Below are 22,150 nucleotides of genomic sequence, written 5' to 3'. Positions count from 1 at the left end.
CCTCTCATTGTGCATCCTATGCTGTAGCCCTCCGACCATCTATGTCAATATATTCTTTGTACTGGGGAGTCAAAACTGGATGCAAATGCCTTAAAGGTATCAAATAGGAAAGAATCCCTTCTCTTGACCTGCTGGCTGCACTTTTGTTGATACAGCACAGATGCAGTCGGGCTTGTTTGGTGCATGGGCATTCAAGAACCTTAAACTTCACAGTTTGGTCTCTGCAGGCAAGGCAAGGCTGCTCTTTGCATCTTTGACCAGTTCTTTCAGGTCCAGCAGAGCACCTCACCTGGTTGGTTCATCAACGGCCTGTGTTGAGAGTGTCGTTCGTACCCTCTATAAATTCCTAAAATGATTGCGTCCAACCTTATTGTGCTTCCAGCAGGTATCAGGGTGGTTTAAGTGCCCCCAGGGGTGCTGATGTTTCTGATCCAGAGGCTTTCAGCTACCAAAGAAGTCTTCAGCTACTTCCTCTTCTTGATCAGGTGATCTTTATTAGGTGCCCACTATGATATTGTCTGTGTTGGTTTGTCCTCTGATGCTTACACAGAAACTTTTGACAAATCTCAAAGAATTACAGTCTCACAGGAGGTAAATATGAAACAACTAGCTGTCACAATGAATTTACCTGAAATACATATTCCATTAGGTGGTCAATGTGTAGCACGTTATGGTAGCAGTGTGCTTTGTCATCTCCAATGTTTTTCAGGAGAAGTCTATCAGAGGGTTTTTGAATGGGGGCCAGCAACCAGTGGCCTGTTTGTGTTAATGGAAAGACTTGCTGTTTTGTGTTTCCTGGTTGTTGGAGCTCTAGAGGAGTTTGGTCAGTACTAGGCTCAGGGACTACAGTTCCTGAGTTTCAGAAAATATTACTAGTGAGAGATTCTGTATGCAAAATTATGCCTGGAAAGCCCAAACCAAGCTGCTGTTGATTAGCTGCTGTTCAAACACCAGCAGTTTAAAGCAGATGAAACTGAGATTACAGAGACAAGTCAGGGAAGTGTCAAGGCACCAGCAGCTTGACCAACTCTGAAATGTTCTATCAAATTTTGCAAAGCAGCTGTGCCAGTATGCTAAAGCATTCCTGCAAGAGGGAAGGGAACTAGTGACTTCATGATTTTCACAGATCATATGAAAAATCTTAACCAATTCTGCTTTGCTGCTGAAAAAAAATACATATATATGTACATATATATAATACATTGGTTTCTGCAAGTTAACAATATGGGAATTTCGCTTGGAACATGAGTTGATAAGTTTTATATATAAAAAAATTATATTTTAATTCTGCTAGACTTTCAACTTTGTTGATTGAACAAGACTAGATAAAAACCTAATAAAATTTTTCTTCATCTTTCCCACACCCCACAGTGCAATTCTGGTTTAGTTCTGCCTCTAGAAGAACGAGCACAGCTGGTACCTGTCAGTAGTATCATTTGTGAATCAGCAGTGCTCAGGCTTGTTTCTTAAGGCAAGGTGGTATTTGATAATTCTGTTAGTCTGCTGTGTACTGGCCTTTTTCAGGTACAGCTTAGCAGCCTCTGTTTCTTCAGGGCATCTTGTCCTTTCTTGCTATGATGTGCCTGTCATCTATACTTTGGCCAAACTGAAATGTGACCTTGATTTCTTTTGGAACTCTTCCTCAGGGACAGTTTTGAATAACCTTTACAGCAAAATATGCAGATTTCATTTCTGTTTCAGAAGCTTTCCAGAATGATGGAAGACTTTGAAACATGACCTTTGGAGGAGCAGCTGGTTTCCTTTAAAAAAAATTATTATTCAATTATTATTATTATTTCATGTCCTGACTCCCTGCTAGTTTCTCAACAGGTGTCTGATGCATAGTAAAGGAAATCACACAGCCTCGTTGCTTACTTGCTTGCTTTTTATTGGCAAGAGCACATCTGTTGTCACTAGGAGGTGTACTAAATTATTTGCAACTTTCTTTTAACAGCTTTCTAGGTTTGCTTGTTTATTTTTACTGTGAATTCACTATTCAGTCTGGCCTGAAGTGTTTTGGTTCCCTGAATATATAGTGTATTTTGATTCCGCTATGGCTCCTGGTTCCCCTGCAATGGTTTTAGCTAGAGCAAATGAATGAGGGCAGCGACAGCAAAGAGAGGCCAGCTTCCGTCCGTCCTGAGGCTCACAAGCTCCCCCTTGCCGGTGCTCAAACCCCGTGCATCAGTTTGTGCGGCAGCCTGCATCTAGCACACTGAGTTGTGTGACAGTGATGGACTACAGCTTTCCTCCTCTTTTTCTTTCTTTCTTTCTTTTTCTTTTTTTTTTTTTTTTTTTTTTTTTTTTTTTTTTTAAACTCTGCACAGCAGATGTCACAGTTGATGTGAAACGTGAGCCACAAACTATCTGGATCTGACTGGCACAGGAGGGGGGAAAAAAAAGGAAGGGGGAGAGATTACTGCGCCGTATTGCAAATTGGTGGTAGGGAGACCCTGGCGTGGGCAGGGATGGGAGCGTGAAGTGGGAACAAAGGCGAGTTTCGTGCTCCGTTTGCGAAACTCGACAGGTCTGGTGTATGTGCAAGCAGCAAGGTTCGTGTAGCTGCGTGCGGGGGCACGTTGCCGTTGTGAAAGGTGCGGCGAGGAAGCTGCGGCAGGGCAGCGCGCAGCACCGCTTGACTCTGCGGTGCTTCTGCCGGGCGGACGTCCTCGGCGGGGCTGACCAAACGTGGTAACTGTGAGAGCAGCCCCGCTTCCCGGCGTACCAGCCCCAGCCTTGTTTGCAGGCTCATTTTGCAAAGCGAAAATAGAAGGACAAGGGAGATTTCCCAACCGCACAAGTGAGGTCCGGTTTGATACGTGTGCATGGTATACAAGAGGGATGTGGAGAGCACAAGGATTAGGATCTAAAGCTAAATTCAGACGTTAAAGAGAGCGTGCTGCTTTTTTTTTCTTTTTTTTCTTTTTTTTTTCTTTTTTGAAATAGGGATTGATCCAAATTAACAAATGGCAAAATAATAAATAAACCAGCCACCAGCTGAGATTTGGGAAATGCAGAAGTCCAATGCAGTTACCAGTTGTTCCCCAAACTCAGACATTCTTGGCATTTATTTAGCAATTTTTAAGTAATTAGAAAAAAAACAGTAACTAAGTAATGCTGGAATAGGCATAGTTGCTGTGGTGGGAGCAGTTCTTGTTATTACACGCTGTCCAATTTGTTGTTTAACGAGGTCTTCAGAGGTTTCCACTAGCACGCTACGTTCTGGGCACTGTAGTTGAGAGCGCTGACGTTGACTTGGGACGGTAAGAAGCATCATCTTCTCGGGCAGCCTGCTCCCTGCAGAGTGCTCAGCTTGGGGTTTGTCTGCCTGGTTCTGTGCCGTTGAACCCAAGGGTAAAAAGAAGCTGGTGGTTTTGCTTGGAAGAGTGATGATCCCACACTTTAGGTCCTCAAATGTCTTTCAGATTCATTTTTAATGTTAATGTCTAGCTCATTGTTATCAGTGAAAATACTGTTGCCTCTTTTAAATATTGCAGCTCTTTCCCCTGTTCCTTCTTCCACCACTGAGTGAGAAGCTGTGGGAGAACACAGGCCATCATTGTTTTTTGTCTATATTTCTCAACCAAATACATTAGTCTCCATGATTTTTAAAAAAGAAACTAATTTGCAGTTTAGTCTTGTAGGGTTGTGCTCTTTTCTTTTTTTGCATGGCTAGATGTTTTGTGAAATGGAGATTGATGGAGGAGTACAGATGGCCTTAGGAAATGCAGATCAGCACTAGCTGAGGTCAAAGAATACATAAATGGAGGCTCTTCTGTTGACTGAGTGATTAATGACTGGCCCTGTTTTCATAGCAGTAGTTCTTGAAGATGATCTGATGTTTCTCAAAAGCAAATTGTGGATTTATAGGGGGACTTTATTGTTAAGATAAACCAAATGTAGTGAATGTACACTGTAATGCCTGTGTAGTTTTAGCAGCAGCAGTGTTTGCTGCTGGATAACTTTGCATAGCTGTAATGAGCTTCAAGTGCAATTAGGTATTTTTGCTGTTTTTTGTATTCACTAACCCAGCATGAGTGCTCATGGTTTGCAGGCCAAGCTATTAAAAAAAGGGGGGGGGGGAAGAGGCCTGTGGAAAAGTACTTCCAGAAGTTAATAGGATGGAACCAAAGCATCCGTTAAAATTATGCAGCAACCTTTTGAACTGGATGGAGTTTGACATTCATTCTGTTTGTCTGTCAAATTCCACGAAATTCTGCAGTAACAATTAAAATCTTTAGGATACTTAGAAAGTCCATTGCAAAGTTTTTACTTTCTGTTGCATTCTGTAGAGTCTCGAGACAATTCTTAACAAACCTGTTGTTTTTCTGTAGCACTCTTACTTCCACAAGGGAGCATTAAACAGGTATACATTCACAGGCACGTGGTTTCTTTCCCTAACAGGAGAGCAATATTTTAGAAGTAAAGTGGACAACATCTTAGTTGCAATACTGCAAATGCTGGAAGCACTTTAAAATATTTAGTAATCAGGCTGACACTCAGAACCTGTTTTGAGCCTGAGATTATTGGTGGTATCTGCTTTGCATTGTTAACTTGATTTCTGCTCAAAACAAGCATCTACTCTTCCTCCCGTCCAAAACTGCTTCCTATCTGTATATTTTTTAATGACTGGATACAAACTCTTCTTGCTCTTTTTGGCCATGAAAGCCGTTGCCTGAGATAGTACCTAACCTGCTCCCTGAGGTCTCATTTTGTAGATGAAGAATGACATCTCTGACCAAACACCTAGCTTAGAAGAGAGCGGTGGTGATAGAGAGATGCTATGAAGAAGTTGAAGAGAATGAAGGCACGTAAACCATCTGGTATGCTCACTTAGTGCTGTAAATGTTTGCTTCCCAAATGGAGAATTTATTATTACAAATTGAACGACAGTTTTATAGCAAAGAGATCTTTTAAATATTAACGCCTTCTAGCTTAAAGCTGTCTGGCTCTGCCAGATATTTCTGAGGCTATTTAGAGTGAAGAACCTCTACTGTTGAAATCTTTTAAATACATTTGCTCCCATTTCCATCCTTGAAGACTCAAGGAATTTGTCTTTCACCTATAGGCTTCAAATATTCTTTCCATTAGCCATTAATAAGTCTGTGTGTGTGTGCGTATACACACACACACATATAAATACTTTTAAATGGTGCACACATTTCTAATGGAGCGTAAGGAAAATGAGCCTCTATTTTCTAGCTTTTACTGTTAAAATTTGTATAGTACTGTTTATCTGGTTGAGGCAGCTGGGTTGAGTGAAAGAAAGGCTGTATGAGATCATGAACGACATTTTGCCTGAGAAAACTGCCCAAAATAGCAAGAGCATTGGAAGAACATTGCTACTAACTAATCCCACCTGATGGCAGAGTATGAGTAATGAAGGTAAGACCCAAAGTTTATCAAAGTTGATAGAAGATTTCTGATGATGTAAAGGGGCCTGAATGGGATCATTAGGAAGTGTATATTTTTGTCTTTTCCTGCCTTTATCTGTATAAATGAATGCCATGTGTGAATTGTGCTATGCCACTATTACAGCCATTTTAGAGTTCCCATATTTCAAGCTAGGATTTCATCATCTCAGAGGATTTCCTGGATGGAAATATTTGTGCATATGTCATGCAGCAATTGTAATATTACTCATTTAATTGAGAAATCTTGCAGAAATGACCAAAGCCTCCCATTCTTCTTCTGGGAGTGGTGGGAGAGGGACTTAGCCATATGTTGGTCATGTACAAATTATCTGAGCACTTTGCCAATAAAATCTCTGGATTACCTCAAAAAGAAATCTGCAGACCTCACAAATTTAAGGAAGGTGTTTTGAGAGTGATTAATTGCTGTTTTAGACAGTCTAGTGCATATCTCAAACGCTTCTGCTGCTGCTCCAGATGAGCACAGTCTCCTGGAAGTCCTGTGTCACATCTCCCAGTCTTGTAGGAGCATCTCTGATACCCTAAAAAGACACATTTATGTTGCAGAACTGCTCCTTTTGTGAATATTCATCAGAAAAATAAAAGTACAGCAGTTGATTTTTCATATCCCTCTTAAGTTATTCAAATGTAACTGTGGAAGGAGCAGAAAATACCCTTTTTGATTCTGGAGAATCAAATGATAGGAAACCCTAAACAGGCCCCATGTGCAGGACTGTCATTTGACTGTCTTGCCCCTTGGATCAGGGTAGTTTGCTGGGGAAAGGGAAGAAAATTCCACCAAATCTTCTTGAAATATAAAATTTCTATCACTATTGTTATTGTTTAATATGCTGGAAATAACTAATTAAGAATTGAGTGCCATGAGCTTGTGCTCACTCCTGGATCCTCAACATCTTGTTGAATCTATAGAAATTGGGAGTGTTCGGTATTTTAGAGGAGTTATCAGCAGGACATCTCAGAGCCCCTAACCTCGAGCTCTTTGGAGCAGGTGCTTTTTGTTGTGTTCACATATGGCATTAAGCATGATACCAGTACTGCTACTTATAGAACAGTAACAGTGATTACAAAAATAACTGAAATACAGGAAAAGTGCCTTTCTCTAGTTTGCTGGATTAGGGAACTTCTGCTGTGAATAGTGCCGTCACTGAAGTTCAGGGATTTTACAACAGTTCCAGTAGCTAGCTGTGTCTAACTTCTATGAACAACTACAGGATTTTTTTTCTCTCTCTCCTATTTGACTGCCTTGAGGAACTGCTAAGAAGCTTGGTGAGGAAATACATGTTGTGGCTTCATTGTGTCCCAAAGCTTTGTGCTTTATCTCTATTGACTGGCACTGTTGATGCCATTAAAAAATATCTAGTAGAGATTGGATATGAATGAAATGAAAATTAAGACAACATAGAGTGGAGATCAGTCGAGATTCAGCACTGCCTCCACGTGTGGGCCCATCTTTAATACCCCCTGGTTGTGTTGCTATAGCTAAGTCATGAAGTTCTGGCAGGCTAGGAGACTTCACAAACTCATTGACTCTGGCTGAGTGCCTATCAAATGTGATGTGGGAGTTTGTCTCATCTGACACAAAATTTGCAACTTCTGCTTTAGCTGTGGAAGCCTTTCTGAGATAATTCCTGACTTTATAACTAAAAGGTGAGGTTGTTTGAATGCATTGTGCACAAAGCTAATCCTAAATCCAAGGTAGGGGGCAGCATTTTACTTACTGGAACCTGCAGGAGCTTTGAGGGAGCTAGTCCTCTGCCAGGGCTCAGGTAATGATCAAGTTATTGCATGTTTTCTGAATTGTGGTTCCCATCCCATTCTTCTTTTCCAGATTATTGTAAATGTGAGATAATTCAGTTTCCTTTAGGTGAGTGGCTGATATGTTTGAGGACCTGGCTGCTATTCAGAGTGACTCTGACAGGCTGGATAGATGGGCTGGTGGGAAATTCAGGAAGTTCAATGAAAGCAAATGCACAGACCTGCCCCTGGGAGGGAATAAATCCCTGTATCAGGACATGCTGAGGGTGATTGCCTAGAAAGCAGCTTTGCAAAGAAAAGGCATGGGTCCTGATGGACGGCAAGTTACAGGAGTCTGCAGTGTGCCCCTTTGCCAAAGAATGATGACTGCATCCCAGGCTGCATGATCTGGAGTGCGGCCAGCAGGGTAAGGCAAGGGATCCTTCCCTTCCTTTGAGTACTGCTAAGACCCCTTCTACAGTGCTGGGTCCAGTCCAGGGCTCCGTTGTACAAGACAGATACAAAATGTAGGAGGAGAGGCTGAGAGAGCTGTTCAGCCTGCAGAAGAGAAAGGTGAAAAGGGCCCTTACTGCTGTTTGCAACAGTCTGATGGAAGAGCGTAGAAAAGACAGAGTAAATGTACAAGGATAGAAGAAGAGGCAATAGGCACAAGCTGAGCAAGGGAAATTCCAATTAAATATAAAGAAAAAAAATGTTACCATTAAGGCGGTCAAACACTGGACCAGGGGCACAGAGAAGCTGAGTCCTCCATCTTTGGAGGTATTTAAATCTAAATGGGACAGGGCTAATCTTATCTAAGCTGGTCCTGGTTTGAGCAGGGGGGTTGGACTAGAGGCCTCCAAGGGTCCCTTCCTATGCAAATTACTCTAGGATTCTAAATAAATTCTTCTTTTATGGGACACAAATTTGTTTAATCTCACTAATATCGCAGAGGATGATGTTTTTGCACACCTCTGTCAATGGAGAGATAGTAGACAAGAGAGCAGTAACGCCAGGAGTACCTGTGCTTTCTACTGAATAACTTGTCTTGGGTGGCTGCCAAAGAAGTGGATTTCATTTTCACTTCTCTTTTTAAACATTCTTTAGATAAGATTAAGGAATACTTTTGGAACCTCAGCAAGTTTAAGACTGAAATCTTAGTAATAGACCATGCCTCTAATTTGTATTCTCTGTAAGAGAAATAACTTGCCAAGATTCAATTACCTCTGTCAAAATTTTAAATGAACTACTGAATAAAAATCTAAGATTAAGTTTTTGTTTGGAAATATGTAGCTGTTTGTTATGCACTTCCAGTTCTTGAAAATAAGTCTTTGTGACAGGTCTTCTCCAGATATTACAATAGCAAATGGGATTTTGAAATGCAGTAACTGTAGCAGACCATTCCATGCCTTTTCTCCTCAGATTGAGGATTTGATCTTGGAGATCATTATGTGGAAAAGGCTGTCCAGTAGGGCTACAGTTCAAAGCTTAGATGTAGGCAGAAAGAAATAGCAAGTGCTCATGTGCTTATGTTAGGGGATTTTTTAAATGATTTTTAGCCTTGATTCTGCAACTCTGAGTCATGTTGATTAGTATTTGCTCATGCAAATCATCTCTTTGAGTTAAATAAGACATTGGATATGAACAAGTGCTGTATTGGTCTATTTAACATGTTATAAAATCATTTCTGGCCATGGAATGGTCTAATTCAGCTTAAAACGGTTTGATTAAAAATCTCATGACGGGATATTTTTTGCACTGTCTTTAGATATTATTTAATATCAACACCTGTATATAAAGTGACCCCAAGACTGTACTGTCCCATGAACAATGTGTTCACCAGTGCTCTAAGGAGCATGTTCTCTGTAGAAATAAGACTTAATTTTTGCACCATAAATTAGAGCTCCCTCAGAACCAGCTTTGGGCATGGTGTATACAAGTTCTTCCTTGGCTCTTGAATTTGTTCGTATGAGTTTCTGTCTGTTCACTTTTATTCATTTCATTGTGAAGTTGGCCCTATCTCTGTGTCTCAGAGGGACTTTTAAATCTTTCAGCAACCTTAGACAAAACAGTGTCACAAACACTGTTGACTCATTTGTGGAGCTTGGAAAGAGTTGTTCTGCCTTCCATCAAATTATTCCTTCTGTGAGACGATCCTAAAGACTGACAGGGTTAGGGTTAGGGTGGAGGAAAAGTTATTTTTTTTCCTTTGTGGGTCTTCCAGATGGTTTCAAACATTAGCCTGGGAGACTGTGAGGTGTTTGAAGCTGCTTTAGTCATTAAGGTGTTAATTCTACCAGTTTGTTTTTTATTAGGGTAAATTTGGATTTTATGGTCTTTGAGTTTGAAGATAAGCAATCAGATCAGGACTTTGGAAAATACAGTATCTGTTTTAAATTCACACAAGATATTTAGAAAAGCTAACAGTGATTTATTTGTACTGAATTCTACTCAGCTTTAATCAGAGTAGATGCAGCAGAATGAGACTGTGTATTGGAGCATTGCTGGGCCTGCCACTGTGCTTGGACCCAGAAAAGATCTCAGTGAAGACATTTTGACTTGTGGCAACTGAGAATTAGACCCTCTATCTTTGCCATGAGTATATTTTATCATCTGTGTGCTGGTGACAGTTCAGATAGGTCCCCTAGGGAACTCTTACAACAAACTAACGTAAATACCTGTTCAAACTGAATACAGGAAACAAAGAGTAGGTGTACATGATTTACTGATTTCTGTATCCTATCAATACCTCATGCAATGTGATCTATAGCTGGAAGAGTAAAGTCACTAAAGTTAATAACAATTTCAGAGTACTTGATTCTATATATTCTTTGTTGTGGTAGATGAGTGGCAAAGAAAACATAACCTTTCACATCAGTTTCAGTTACAAAAAAGGCTTACAATCAAATTTATCCAAAAGCACTATGTATAAATGCTATAAAAAAAAAAGTATCTACTTAAAAAAAATCCCCTCATTCTCATAGGAAAGCATCTTTCCTTTCCTTTCGTTGTGCAAACTCACCGCCCGGTACCTCTCAAGTTTGGCTGCCGTGTCCCAAGCCCCGTGTTGTGGCTGCCAGCACTTCCCGTTTCCTTAGCCGGCAGCCACCCGCTGGCGTGGGAGCTGCCGCGTAGACACTGGCACCTGAGCTGTTGTCTTTGAGTTCTAGCTCTGCTTCCTTTCTTTTCCTGTCCTCCTGCCCCCCTCTAAAATACATTTTTTCCTGGCTCTCTCACCATTCTGATGAGAAAACAATTTCATTTCCACTTTATAAGTTGGTATGTGCTCATTAATGATGACTTTAACATCAGCCAAGGACACTTTCTCATAGTCTTTGGAAATATTATTTTGAAATACCTTGACAGGAACTTGCAGCTTTCCTTGGTTAAAGAGGAAGGTGCTAAATTCTGTTCCATGGGACCATCATAATGTGCATCATTCTTCCCCTGTTCCTCTTCTTTTTTATCATAACTGAATGGCTTATAGGTTCCTGAGCCAGGATTTCAGAGTAAAAGAAATAGCTATGTACATTTAAAAGAATCCAAGCTTGCATCATGTATGGCAGCTGATACATTTTATAAAAAGATGAGTGCAATGACATGCTGTCATTGTTTAGGCTTCCTCAGGTGAATCTCTGTGTCAACTTTTTACATCTGACTTGTGCTTTGATCTCTGGTCTTTGTAAAGCCATCAGAGAAAGAAAGAGTACATATAATTTGAGGTGCTTTACACAGTATTTGTATCATCTATGTTGTCTTTGCCTACCTGGAACATTTTGTAGCCCTTAGCTGTGTTTAGAAATAAATCAGTAAAGAAATGTTCTCCTGATTAGACTTATACAGAGCATTAGAAAATTCAGGATTGTGATCAGAAATTCGTAATTAGAAATACGATTGTGAAAACAAAAAGGCATTGGCAGGGACACTGGTACAGTCATTTAGCAGGCAGAGTGAACGCAGGAAGATATGGATTAAAAACTGGGAGTGCAGGTGACTCTCCTAGTGGCTGTCAATTAACCGTGGGAGGAAGGGAAAAGACTAAAATTGAGAAAGAACCACAGAAGAAAGATGACTAATGGAGTGGAGAGAGAGAGAAAACCAACAGAACTCCTGTTTGGCAGATGAAGTATTCAGTGTTGGAGACAGCTTCTAGGTCGGCTTCTCTCTTCTCCTATGATCTATCACATCTCTCCTTGTAGTCTGGCAAAGGAGGGATTTCCAACTATGCCATCAATGATTACTCAAGACTGGATCTTCAGGACAAAGAGAAAAATCTTTGTTCTAGACACTTGCATGCTGCTGCCTAGATTTTAGTCCATACCTTCCCTAAATGCAGAGCTATTTCTGACCCTTCAAGGACTGATGCAGCATTCAGTTATTTTTTCTGCAGTTACTGCTTGCATGAAGTTTGCCAGCCAAATGCATGTTTAGGGTAGATGCTGGGAATTGGCCATAGGGAGAATATACATATGGACTCAAAGAAAGATTGATTGCTTGTAACAATTTTCTTCAAATTGTACATGTGGGCTACACATTTATTTTTTGCTACTTCCCTTCTTCCTCTTAAGTCCTGGGTATGTGTTCCTGCTTTTGGTCTTTAAATAAAACGACACGAACCATGTCCAGGGCAGCAGCGGGCAAAGTGCCAGGGATTCCTCTCTTATGGATGTAGCTGAGAAAAAAATCTGATTCTCAAGTCATGAGGCACAGATACATTCAGGTTAGAATATATGTGCAGTTTATACATCCTGGAGATCCTGACTACTGGAAGCCCTGGAGGTGGATGTACTGATAATCAGGTGGGGGTAATTACAAAATAGCCTTACTGTTCTGGGTCTGTTTTTTCCAGGTAGAATAATCTATATAGCTGCTGGTCCTAACTTTTCCTGAATATGTGAGACCGGAGTCAACCCTGAAACCTGCATTTTCAGCTTGCTCTTTTGGTTCTGTCAGGAGCTCATGCAGTGATGTCCTTGAGAGCAAACTCAAGCTTTGATTTCTCACTGGATTAACCAGTACCATTTGAGTTTGGCCATTTGTGTGCTGTTTGTGCAGGTTTTTCAGTTCTGATTAGACAATATTGCAGTTTGGTGAATAATACCCTTCAAGAAAAAAACAGCATTCTTCTTTACATGCAGATCAATTCTCCAAAAATACTTATTCAATGTCCATCTCCCTGGCTGTGTGCTCCCTTTAAAAACTATCTTGTTTATGGTAACATTACCCCATAAAAAAAAAAAAAATAAACCCCCAAAACTGTTGTCCATTTAGTTTTAGGAGGGGCAAATCCAACCCACCAGCTTCAAAGCTCTAATTTGATTGCAATACATGAGACAGTTTGAAATACACACTGGAGAAGCTAATGAAAGACAGAAGCCTTAATGTGTTCCTGGTTTGGTTTAGCACTTTGGGTTTAACAGCAGACACTGGCAGATGGTCTGAAAAATTCGGCATTTGCACAAGGCACAGTAGTGGCAACATGAATTCAAGTGTGGTTTGCAGGTTTTGAAATTTGGCACGCAGTCAGCTGCAGGTGTAGGCCTTGGTTTTGGAGGTGTCTTCAGTTCAATGTTTTTCTGGAAGACAGACATGAAAATTCATACTACCATAAAACCAACATGAGTTAGAACAAAAATAGGTGCAAAGAAAATGAACCATGGGAAATTCTGGCTTGAGATCAGTAGGCAGTTGCTTGTAGTGAGACCTACAGTAGTAGCAACATAGAGTTGATATGATAGGACTGGAACATGGGAAGTGCTGGTTTGAGGTCAGCCTATCAAGGGAAATGATAGATGGCATGAACCTTGTATTTTGAGTAATTAGAAACATGAGTGAATAAAGCTTTGGAAAACACTCTTTATGGAATGACAGTGCACTATCAATGAAAGGGACCCAGTCTTCAGAGAAGACAATGTTATTACAGGCAAAACAAAGTAATGAATTACTCCTGGATCCCAAAACTTTTCAAATGAAAGAATGAACCCCCTCTGCCAATCCATGGAGTTGATATCCACTTTGTTTTATGAACTGTGAGGCTGAGATAAAGAAGGGCTGTGATTTGTCAATCCTCTACCTCATCAGACTGCTTCTGGAGCTGGGTAATCCTTTGTGCATCAGATCTGTGCATGAGAATCTTTAACTACAGTCACAGGTAAGTGGGTTGAAAAAAATCTCCTAGCCAACCTGAGAAGTGTTGCCTCTCTATGATTTGGAAAGGGGACAAACTTTGGCTTGATCAGCATGTGCCTGGGGCTTGGGCGAGGCATCTGAAGCCCTGTGGATGCTGTATTCTCTTTTTAATTTTTCAGTTGTTCTCAAAAATTTCAGTTGTAAGCTACAAATTGTTTTGAGGTTTCTAAATGCTTTAGGAGAAAATGCTTTAATAAAGCTCGACTGCAGGAATTTCCTGCTTTGAGCAGAAGGTGGAACTAGATGACATCCTGAGGTCCCTTCCAACTTGAATCTTTCTATGAATTTAGGAAGTGTTTCAAGGAAGATTAACCTACAAAACAAATTAAAAAGGAAAAGAAGGTGCTCTAAATATTTCTGGCTGCAGCAATGACTGAGCTGGCTATAAATGGCTATCATAACTAATTAATAATAAAATGAAAATACTTTTTTCTATTCTCTCACAGTCGTTAGAATACAAGAGTCCAGCCTATGTGATAGTTCATGTTTGACAGCTGTGAGTAACATTACATCAAATGGAAAATTCATCAATCTTGATCTACTGATCCAATAAAACTGCTAGTTAACATTTTCAACTAAATATCAACTTCTTGGGATGCTTCCACTTTCTTGCCTCTGCAGTATAAAACCTGCAGATAGTGAGTTTATGCCTCTGTGCTGGAGACTTGCACAGTTAACCCAGATGGTGTGCCTGGGAATGTTATCTTTATTTTGCAGATACCTAAATAGGTTTGCAAATACTTTAAACAGCTCTAAGTTAAGCTACTATTTTGTGTAAGAGAGGGCTGTAGAACAACAGTAGCCTGTACTTAATCTAAGGTCACATAGTTTTCTTTCAACCATTACTGCTCTGCATCTTTTCCCTGCTTGAGCAGGGGGGTTGGACTAGATGATCTCCAGAGGTCCCTTCCAAGCTCAACCATTCTGCAATTCTGTGGTCTGTTTTTACACTATTAAGAGCTTTAAAATGTATGTAAGTTATTTAAATGGAGAGGGCTGTGAAAACCTGTCAAATAAATGCACTGAGGGAAAGCAATAGAAATTATCTGTTCTAATCGGGCAATGTTTTCTGAACAGTCACCTACCTTGGATGATTTCTTGTTCTCTGCCTCTTTTCGGCTGACTTTCTGGGATCTTTTAGTTAGATCTTCAAAGAGAATAACACAACATAATATTAAATCAATTTTACAGCAAACATTATTTCACTGAGAAGCTTAATACTCCTTTTGTGCGAGAAAAGGCAGGTAACCTGCCTCGCCACCCCACCACTGCGTATTTCCACGGCAGGATGAGTGGTAGTTAAGGAGGTCATCTCTAGGAGCCAGCCTCACTTAAAAAATAGTATGTCTGAACCCATGTTGTCGTTGTTGCTAGCAAAAAACACAGAAGACCACTGATATCTGTATTTTAGGAGGGTTTTTTTTTTACATGTTATTTGGTCAGGTGTGAGTGATGAAATAAGATGCCCATTCTTCAGTTCTTTGTTCCTTTTCTACCGACCATCCTGGTTTACAGAATGTTACTTGCAGAGGTGTTTCATTAATGTGTCTGTAGTCTTGAAAGGTTTGGGAATATATGTGAATAGATTCCTGGATTTGATAATTTTTAGTAGGTATATTTCAGACTATGCCTGATGTATTATTATTGTTTTTTCAGGTTAAAGCACTACTAGAGTGAACGTCCTATATTATCACTTGAGGGATATTAGTTCTGTTATTGTGTTAACTCTATTATTACTGATTACTACATGTTAGCTCCACAATTAAGACTCGTGGGCATCTATCAAAACCAAACTTTAATAAAAGTGTAAGGCATTTCCTAGCTCACTAACCTATTCAGGCATTTTCTGTGGCTTTATTCTTTCTGTGTGAGGTTTGTAATAAACACTACATATATATACACACACACATATATACATACATATATATATATGTATATATATATATATGTGTATACACACACACGCACACTGATGTTTGATCAGGATAAAATGTTTTTATACACTCACAGAGGAATGGTGGCTCCTTGTTTATTCCAGAACTTACTACTTGTATCTTTTTGAATACTTAATTGCTAGAATTTGCAGGATTTTAGAATAAAGAATACACCATCCTGCGCTGTTACAAGGATTTTCATTTATTATCCTTATATCATTATAGAGTTAGGGTTGTGAATTTGTTTCCAGGAGACAGTGGGAGGATGAACTGTATTTCAGGAGTGCAATGTTGTTATCGCTTAATAAGAATCTGGTTTAAAAGGGCATTGTGCTAATTAGGATTAACAGCTTAGATCTGGTTCCACCTGCTATATTATGTAGGTGCAGTTTTGCTGTCATTTGAAACCTTCTGGTGGTAACCAAGCTGCTTGTAAGCCGTTGAATTCTACTGCAGGGATAGCACGTGTATTTTCTATAGTACAGCTACACTTGTTGAGATTGGCTGCATTGCTTTGCTTACAAAAATTTTTGATAATGTTTAGCTAAAAGGGATATGAGGTCGTTCAACTGAGATTTAAGGAGTACTTTGACATAAATGTGCTTTAATTATTCCAGAGACTGTGGTAAAGAAGATGATGAAGCCCGGTGAGCGGATGAGAGGAAAAGGTAGAAATGCTTTTTTAGGGGGAATATGTACTGTAATCGTCTCTTCTGTAGTTTCTCTGGTTTAGGCAAAACACCAGGTTTCTCCCAACTCATATCTCATATCCCTCATGTTCCACCTACCGTGCTTTCAACACGTGACCAATTAACCAATTCTTTACAAATCTCATATGCCAAAATATGGGAAAATGTAATATAGGCTTGCAAAAGTGTTGACAACACACACCTCCAACACCTGTTGATACAACTGAGATCTGAAGTGTTATAAAAAGCATGTGTTAACTAGGTGACTGTACGTTTTTCTAGTTGACACTAGCAAATCCTCTGCTTATCTTTTAAGACATGATTCAATTCCAGCCTCAGGGTTTATTGAGTTTGGGCCAATCATGTCACCCTGCGATACCATGAGTGCTGTGGCTGATTGGCAGGTGTGTAATCAGCCAACGGCAAATGAGTTTTATTGTTCTAGTTAGGCTACAGGGACGTTTAAAAATTAAGGCATAAATATTAGTGCCTCAGTTCTGTTTTATGTGACAACCAGAAGGAGCAGGACTCATTATAGGGAAATGTGGTTGAGAAAGGAAGCTGTACTCTAAATGTTTAAAACAAAGTGTTGACAGCTGACAAGAACTTTTTTCTGTTAATTTATACAAAATTAGGTTGTATATATAAGCACAACAAATTGTAGCTGATAAATCATAGGGAAGCCAACTGCTTAGATGTGTTAGGAGTGAAGAAGAGGCTGTGGTGGCTTAAATCTTCCCTTTGTACTTATTCTAAATTAATTATTTCTGTGGTGATGGGAGAGACCAGCTTGTCAGCCCTTTGCCTTATTACTATAACACTATCATAATAATAATTACTACCAGTAGCTTCGTGCTCATCCCTGAGCATTGCAGAGGTTTTGCTGGGACCGCAGGCAGTGGGAGTAGCGGCAGCTCGCTGGAGGATCACGCCCGGTGAATGACGATGAGCATCCAGGAAAGCTTAGCTGTGCCCCCGGCCAGCTGCTGCCCTGTCCCTCTGCCTGTTCTTCCCGCTTTCATCTGGCTCCCCAGCTGCTTTGCCCCCGTTTGCATTTATTGTTCCTGTTCTGACCAGTTTCTGTCCTGCACAGGACTGTCTCTGAGGCTCTGCTCTCCCCACCTTTCCTTTGGGTGCAAGGTAAAGGAGGATCAGACTGGCCTCTTATGTTTGAACGAATGGCCTGAAAAAAAGCCTTGGAATAGCTTTGCAGGTGCCTCTTGGCCCAAGAAAGTGAGTGCAGCCGGTTAACGGTGTTACAGTGCGTTTTGCATCAATTTTTCCCTTTTTGGAATAGCTAGCTAGGACAATGGTCTAAGTAGAAATACTATGACAAGTATTTCTTGTGCCGAGCTTTCATGTATTTTATGTTATTCTTGCGTTTTATATGTCAAATGCTCCTTCTGCTTGTGTGCAAAAAAGTTGTATGTAAAGAGCAGGGTACATGGGAGCTGTGCTGGTGGGGAAGGAGGTTTCTATTGCAAGTAGCCAAACTGGGGCAGAGGAGGAGGACGGCGTTTGGGGAGGCATTACCCAAACTTCCAAAGCTAAAAGGCCTCGCAGCATTAGGGGATTTTTGCCTCCATGGATTTCTGCTGGCTAAGGAACACAGCGCTACATAGGCTGTTTGCCAAGTTGAATACTGTGCATGGTTTTGAGAGAAGGTAGAGAAATCAGCCAAAGGGAATGGTTTTTTTATATCTCTCATTTTAATTGGGCTAAGAAAATGTATTGGAAATGTGAGGTGGAAGACCCCTAGGATCACAAGGACTGAAATGGTATGGGTTGGGAGGAGGGAGAACTGCACAAGTTTAGTGAACTTGAAGTTAAAGAGAACAACCTTCAGCTAAGTTAGGGATTCGGTGGTTCAGATTTCACTGGAACACAGGTGTGGGAAAGGGAGCTAAGAAACTACTGTCTCTCCTTAAAGAAACATTATGCAGAGCAAAAGAGCAGAGAAAATAAAGGAAACAAAGCAAGAAGCCAACCTGATTTGAGCACAAGTTTTGAAAACTTGTGGAAAGGCGTTAAATGAGAGAAGCTTTATTTTTGGACTTGTTAACACTTTTAACACTGTTCTGAATGACGTTCTGCAGCTAATCATCTCCAAATAGGCAAAAGCTTCTTGAAGGAGGTGATTGAAGAAAAAAGTTGGTTTAAATTATCATGGACAAGCTAGAATGGACACTAGGAAAAAAAAAAAAAAACCTTCAATGCTGAGAAGAGTTAAGCATCACCCTAATGAGGCTAGAGAGTGGCAGTAATGGCAGGGGCATAGCAGGTCCTGTCTTGAACGAACAGGTGACTTTGGGCCATCTTTTGCCTCTCTTCTTCTCCTGGTTTAGGATTGTTTGGCATACATGAAAAGTTAAGGTCATATTAATACCTTAAAGAACAGACAATTTCTGTGCTGCAAGAGCAGATACTAAAAGAGTATGCTTATATTCACCTTTTTATTTGCATTAGATTTTTAAAGGAAGATTAATGCCCACATTAATGGAGAAACATTTCGATTGAATATAAAAAGACTTACGGCATGACAAGAGCTTCAGTGAAGAACAACAGAGCTAAAGGAAATTTTCTGGTATTTTCTTTCTCTTTTTACCCCAGACTATGGTCTGACATAATGTTATTCTTGGATGCCATGCCCTTCTGCGTAGTAGCTAAGGCATTTATATGAAATTGCAATGCTGTAGTATGCTATTGGAATACTCCATATTAACCTATAACCATAACTTCTGCAAATCTTGTCAATTTGATGCCAACTGGTAGATTTTACTAACCTACTATGGAGATCGGCGGGAGATCTGGGAGATTCATTTTGCTGCCCTTTGGCAGGCTGCATTCTGTCTTCTCTTCAATTACCAGGTGAGAATTGGCAGCTCTGAGCAAACTGTAGCAGAGTAATAAGCTTAGGAAGAGGTTCTTGCTTTCCATCCTGGGGAGAAAAAAATCCATTGTCACAAAAACCAAAATGAGTCAAAATCTGTTTGTAGAAGAGAAGCAGGGAGATGAATCTTAAAAATGATTTACTGTCACGTTGTGCAGTTTCACAGACATACCTTTGATAGTTCTTATTTCTATCAGTTTGCTTCTAATATCAGAACATCTAGAATTGCTGCTGTCTGGTAAGGGCTGGTCAGAATGACAGAATGAAAATACTAGCTCAAATATGACTATTTTAGACAGTCTATTTTTTTTCCTACTGATTTTTTTCTCAAAAGGTTTATTTTCACCAAAATTGTAAATACCAATTGTTCCCACTGAGTTTTACAGTGTTGTTTATTGCACAACCGAAGGGAAAGGAATTTCTGCAGTCGCTTTTGATCAGCTTAATCACATCTTCCCCCCTCGACCCCCAGAAATCACAGAATCATAGAAAGTCTTGTTTTCAGATTTGTTCTACATAACCTGGGGGGGGGGGGGGGAAACAAAAAGCTTTTCTCCATTTACAAGTATGTCATGAAGAAAAGCCTTATTTTATTATATCCTGGATGTGGTGCTCCAATACCATGATGAGTCATAGCCATAATTCATACAAGTCATAAAAGGCCCAGTGTTATAAAGCACTTTATGTGCTTTAGAGTTTAGTATGTACTTAACTTTTAAGATCTAGCAAAGTCAGTGGGATTTGAGCATATTTATAGAGAAACCTGAGATCTGCTGAATCTGGCCATATACCTAGGGAGAAAGCCACAGGCCCTGGACAGTCTCCGCATGGCTCAGAGTGCAGCAGTGTGGGGTATACAGAGCATTGCACCATTCTGGTCTCCATTTCTTGTGGATTCCTACCTCTGTTGAAGATCACCTTTCATTTTATTTGTATTAGTTTATGCGTATTAGTTTCATGTTATGTCAAAGTTATGGGAACCCTCCTTCAGAGGCACTGCCAACCTCTGGATATATTGGTAGCTTTTTGACAGTGAAAAGCTACCAGTAATAGTAAAAGAAGAGGAGTGAAACCATTTTTTTTGTGTGTGTAAATCTGGTTGTAGTAAGTTGTTGACCAGGGAGTTATAAGAAGAGGTTCTGCATTAGGACTTCAATCTAATAACTGCTGCTAAATTGAGTCTATATTACACTTTCTTGTATGTCCTCCACTGACCCATTCTCTCTTGTAAGATATCCAAAATTACAGCTTTTAATTCCAAATGCCTGGGGTGAGCTCTAGGGGTGTATTTCAAGCTCTCTTGTGTGTTTCAAAGGTAGTGTGGGATTTGAGACCCAAGTTGCTTCATAGGTATGGCTGTGGATAGACACAGCCTTTGCATGACTGGATGAAAAATTTGTAATAGGAGTTGTCTACTCTTTCAAAATACATAGTCAGTCTATGTAATAAAAATCTTGGCTTGCTTAACACTTAAATTTGCTTATTTTCATAGCATCTCAGTGTGCAGGACGTATCTGCGACCGATAGATGTAGAGAGTTGGGCCTTATTCTTTCGGCTCCAAGCTGGAGTGGAGGAAGCAACCTCTGAGCTGGAAGTCTGCACACAATCGTGTTCATCCTGTAATCTTTGCTTTTTTTTTTTTTAAGCAACTGTTTGGTGAAGGCGTGGGATATACACTAACATATCTATGATTTTCATATCAATGTGCTGCCTTCCTAGAATATAGGCATAGCAGGCACATAGTTGTATGTTGGAGACCATGTAGACATGCCCCCAAAATACTGTTTATTTAAATGTCTTCCACGCCAAAATGATATTTATTATTGCACTGCAGAGAAGGACCTGGGAGTGCTGGTGGATGACAAGTTGACCATGAACCAGCAATGTGCCCTTGTGGCTAAGAAAGCCAATGGTCTCCTGGGGTGCATTAGCAAGAGTGTTGCCAGCCGGTTGAGGGAGGTGATGCTGCACCTCTACTTTGCCTTGGGGAGGCCTCATCTCGAGTACTGTGTCCAGTTCTGGGCTCCCCACTACGAGAGAGACATGGAGTTACTGGAGAGAGTCCAGCGTAGGGCTACAAAGATGATCAGCGGGCTGGAGCATCTGCCCTCTGAGGAACGGCTGTGAGAGCTGGGCCTCTCCAGCCTGGGGAAGAGAAGACTGAGGGGGGATCTTATCAATGTGTACAAGTACCTGAAGGGAGGGTGTCAAGGGGACGGGGACAAACTCTTTTCAGTTGTCCCATGTGACAGGACAAGAGGCAATGGGCAGAAACTGAATCACAGGAAGTTCTGCCTGAACGTGAGGGGGAATCTCTCCCCTGTGAGAGTGACAGAGCACTGGCACAGGTTGCCCAGAGAGGTTGTGGAGTCTCCTTCTCTGGAGATCTTCAAGGCCCGCCTGGATGCAACCCTGTCTAACATGCTGTAGGTGACCCTGCGGAGCAGGGAGGTTGGACTAGATGATCTCCAGAGGTCCCTTCCAACCTTACTGATTCTATGATTTCTACTGTACTTCCTTGCCTTCATTTCAGTGAACACAATTGTGTCTGCACAAGTATGAATAAATTAGGAAAAGTTTACAGCCTGCATCTGTTCACTTCAAACACAGTGACATCTGAACATGCTCTAGTGTTAAAATGCAAACCTAGCTGCATATGTTGGTTCAGATTCTTGGGTGTGCGTTTTGTTTGCCATAAGCAGTTCAGTGGTAGGAACTTTACAACCTTCAAGTGACTGTTTGAACCTGAAAAATGCATGTGTTAGTTCTTACACATTTGACCTGAAAACTATACCAACTGGCTGAAAATATAACACTCCTTAAAGCTGCACAGGCCGTTGGAGATATGTTTTACAGTTCCTGAAAAGGTGAAAAAGGTGATTAGTAGGAAGTGGAGCTAGATGTAAAGATGAGAGAAAGATGGCTGCAGATTCATCATCTTTTCTATCATTTCACAAAACCCTTGCTCAACTTTGGTTTTCTTTTTCAGCATTAAAAGAGAAGTTTACTTTCTGTTTTTGCACATTATTTTTGTAATTCTTCTCGGTCTTGTCAGAGACTGTTTAAGTCACTCAAACTATTTTCCTTAGCTTCAGCAAGCTTTATGCCTGTTTTTCTGTGAACACTTAGTTTTAAGAGCTTAGTTTCCTGTGATGCTCTTAGTAAAGGAGAATTATATTGCTGTAACAGATGATGGTATCTCTAGAGCGTTACCATTTATTATTTTTACTAAGGCTAAAATAAACTAGAAGAATTTAAATGCTTTTGCTACAGTTTTGGAT

At 40.4% G+C, this 22,150-nt stretch overlaps 1 protein-coding gene across 1 annotated transcript; it reads right to left on the bottom strand.

Annotated features, from left to right (window-relative positions):
• Positions 1–12,565: 12,565 nt before the first annotated feature.
• Positions 12,566–18,936, bottom strand: ASIP (agouti signaling protein). Its single transcript, XM_062589298.1, has 3 exons — positions 18,762–18,936; positions 14,441–14,502; positions 12,566–12,742 (listed from the first exon to the last, which is right to left on the bottom strand). The coding sequence occupies exons 1-3, from the start codon at positions 18,934–18,936 to the stop codon at positions 12,566–12,568; spliced, it is 414 nt and encodes a 137-aa protein (XP_062445282.1).
• Between the last annotated feature and the right edge of the window lie 3,214 nt (positions 18,937–22,150).

This window comes from Rhea pennata, chromosome 16 (assembly GCF_028389875.1).
Source record: "Rhea pennata isolate bPtePen1 chromosome 16, bPtePen1.pri, whole genome shotgun sequence".
NCBI lineage: Eukaryota > Metazoa > Chordata > Aves > Rheiformes > Rheidae > Rhea > Rhea pennata.
The sequence above is the reverse complement of the archived record's forward strand: the minus strand, read 5'-3'. Positions and strand labels throughout refer to the sequence as shown.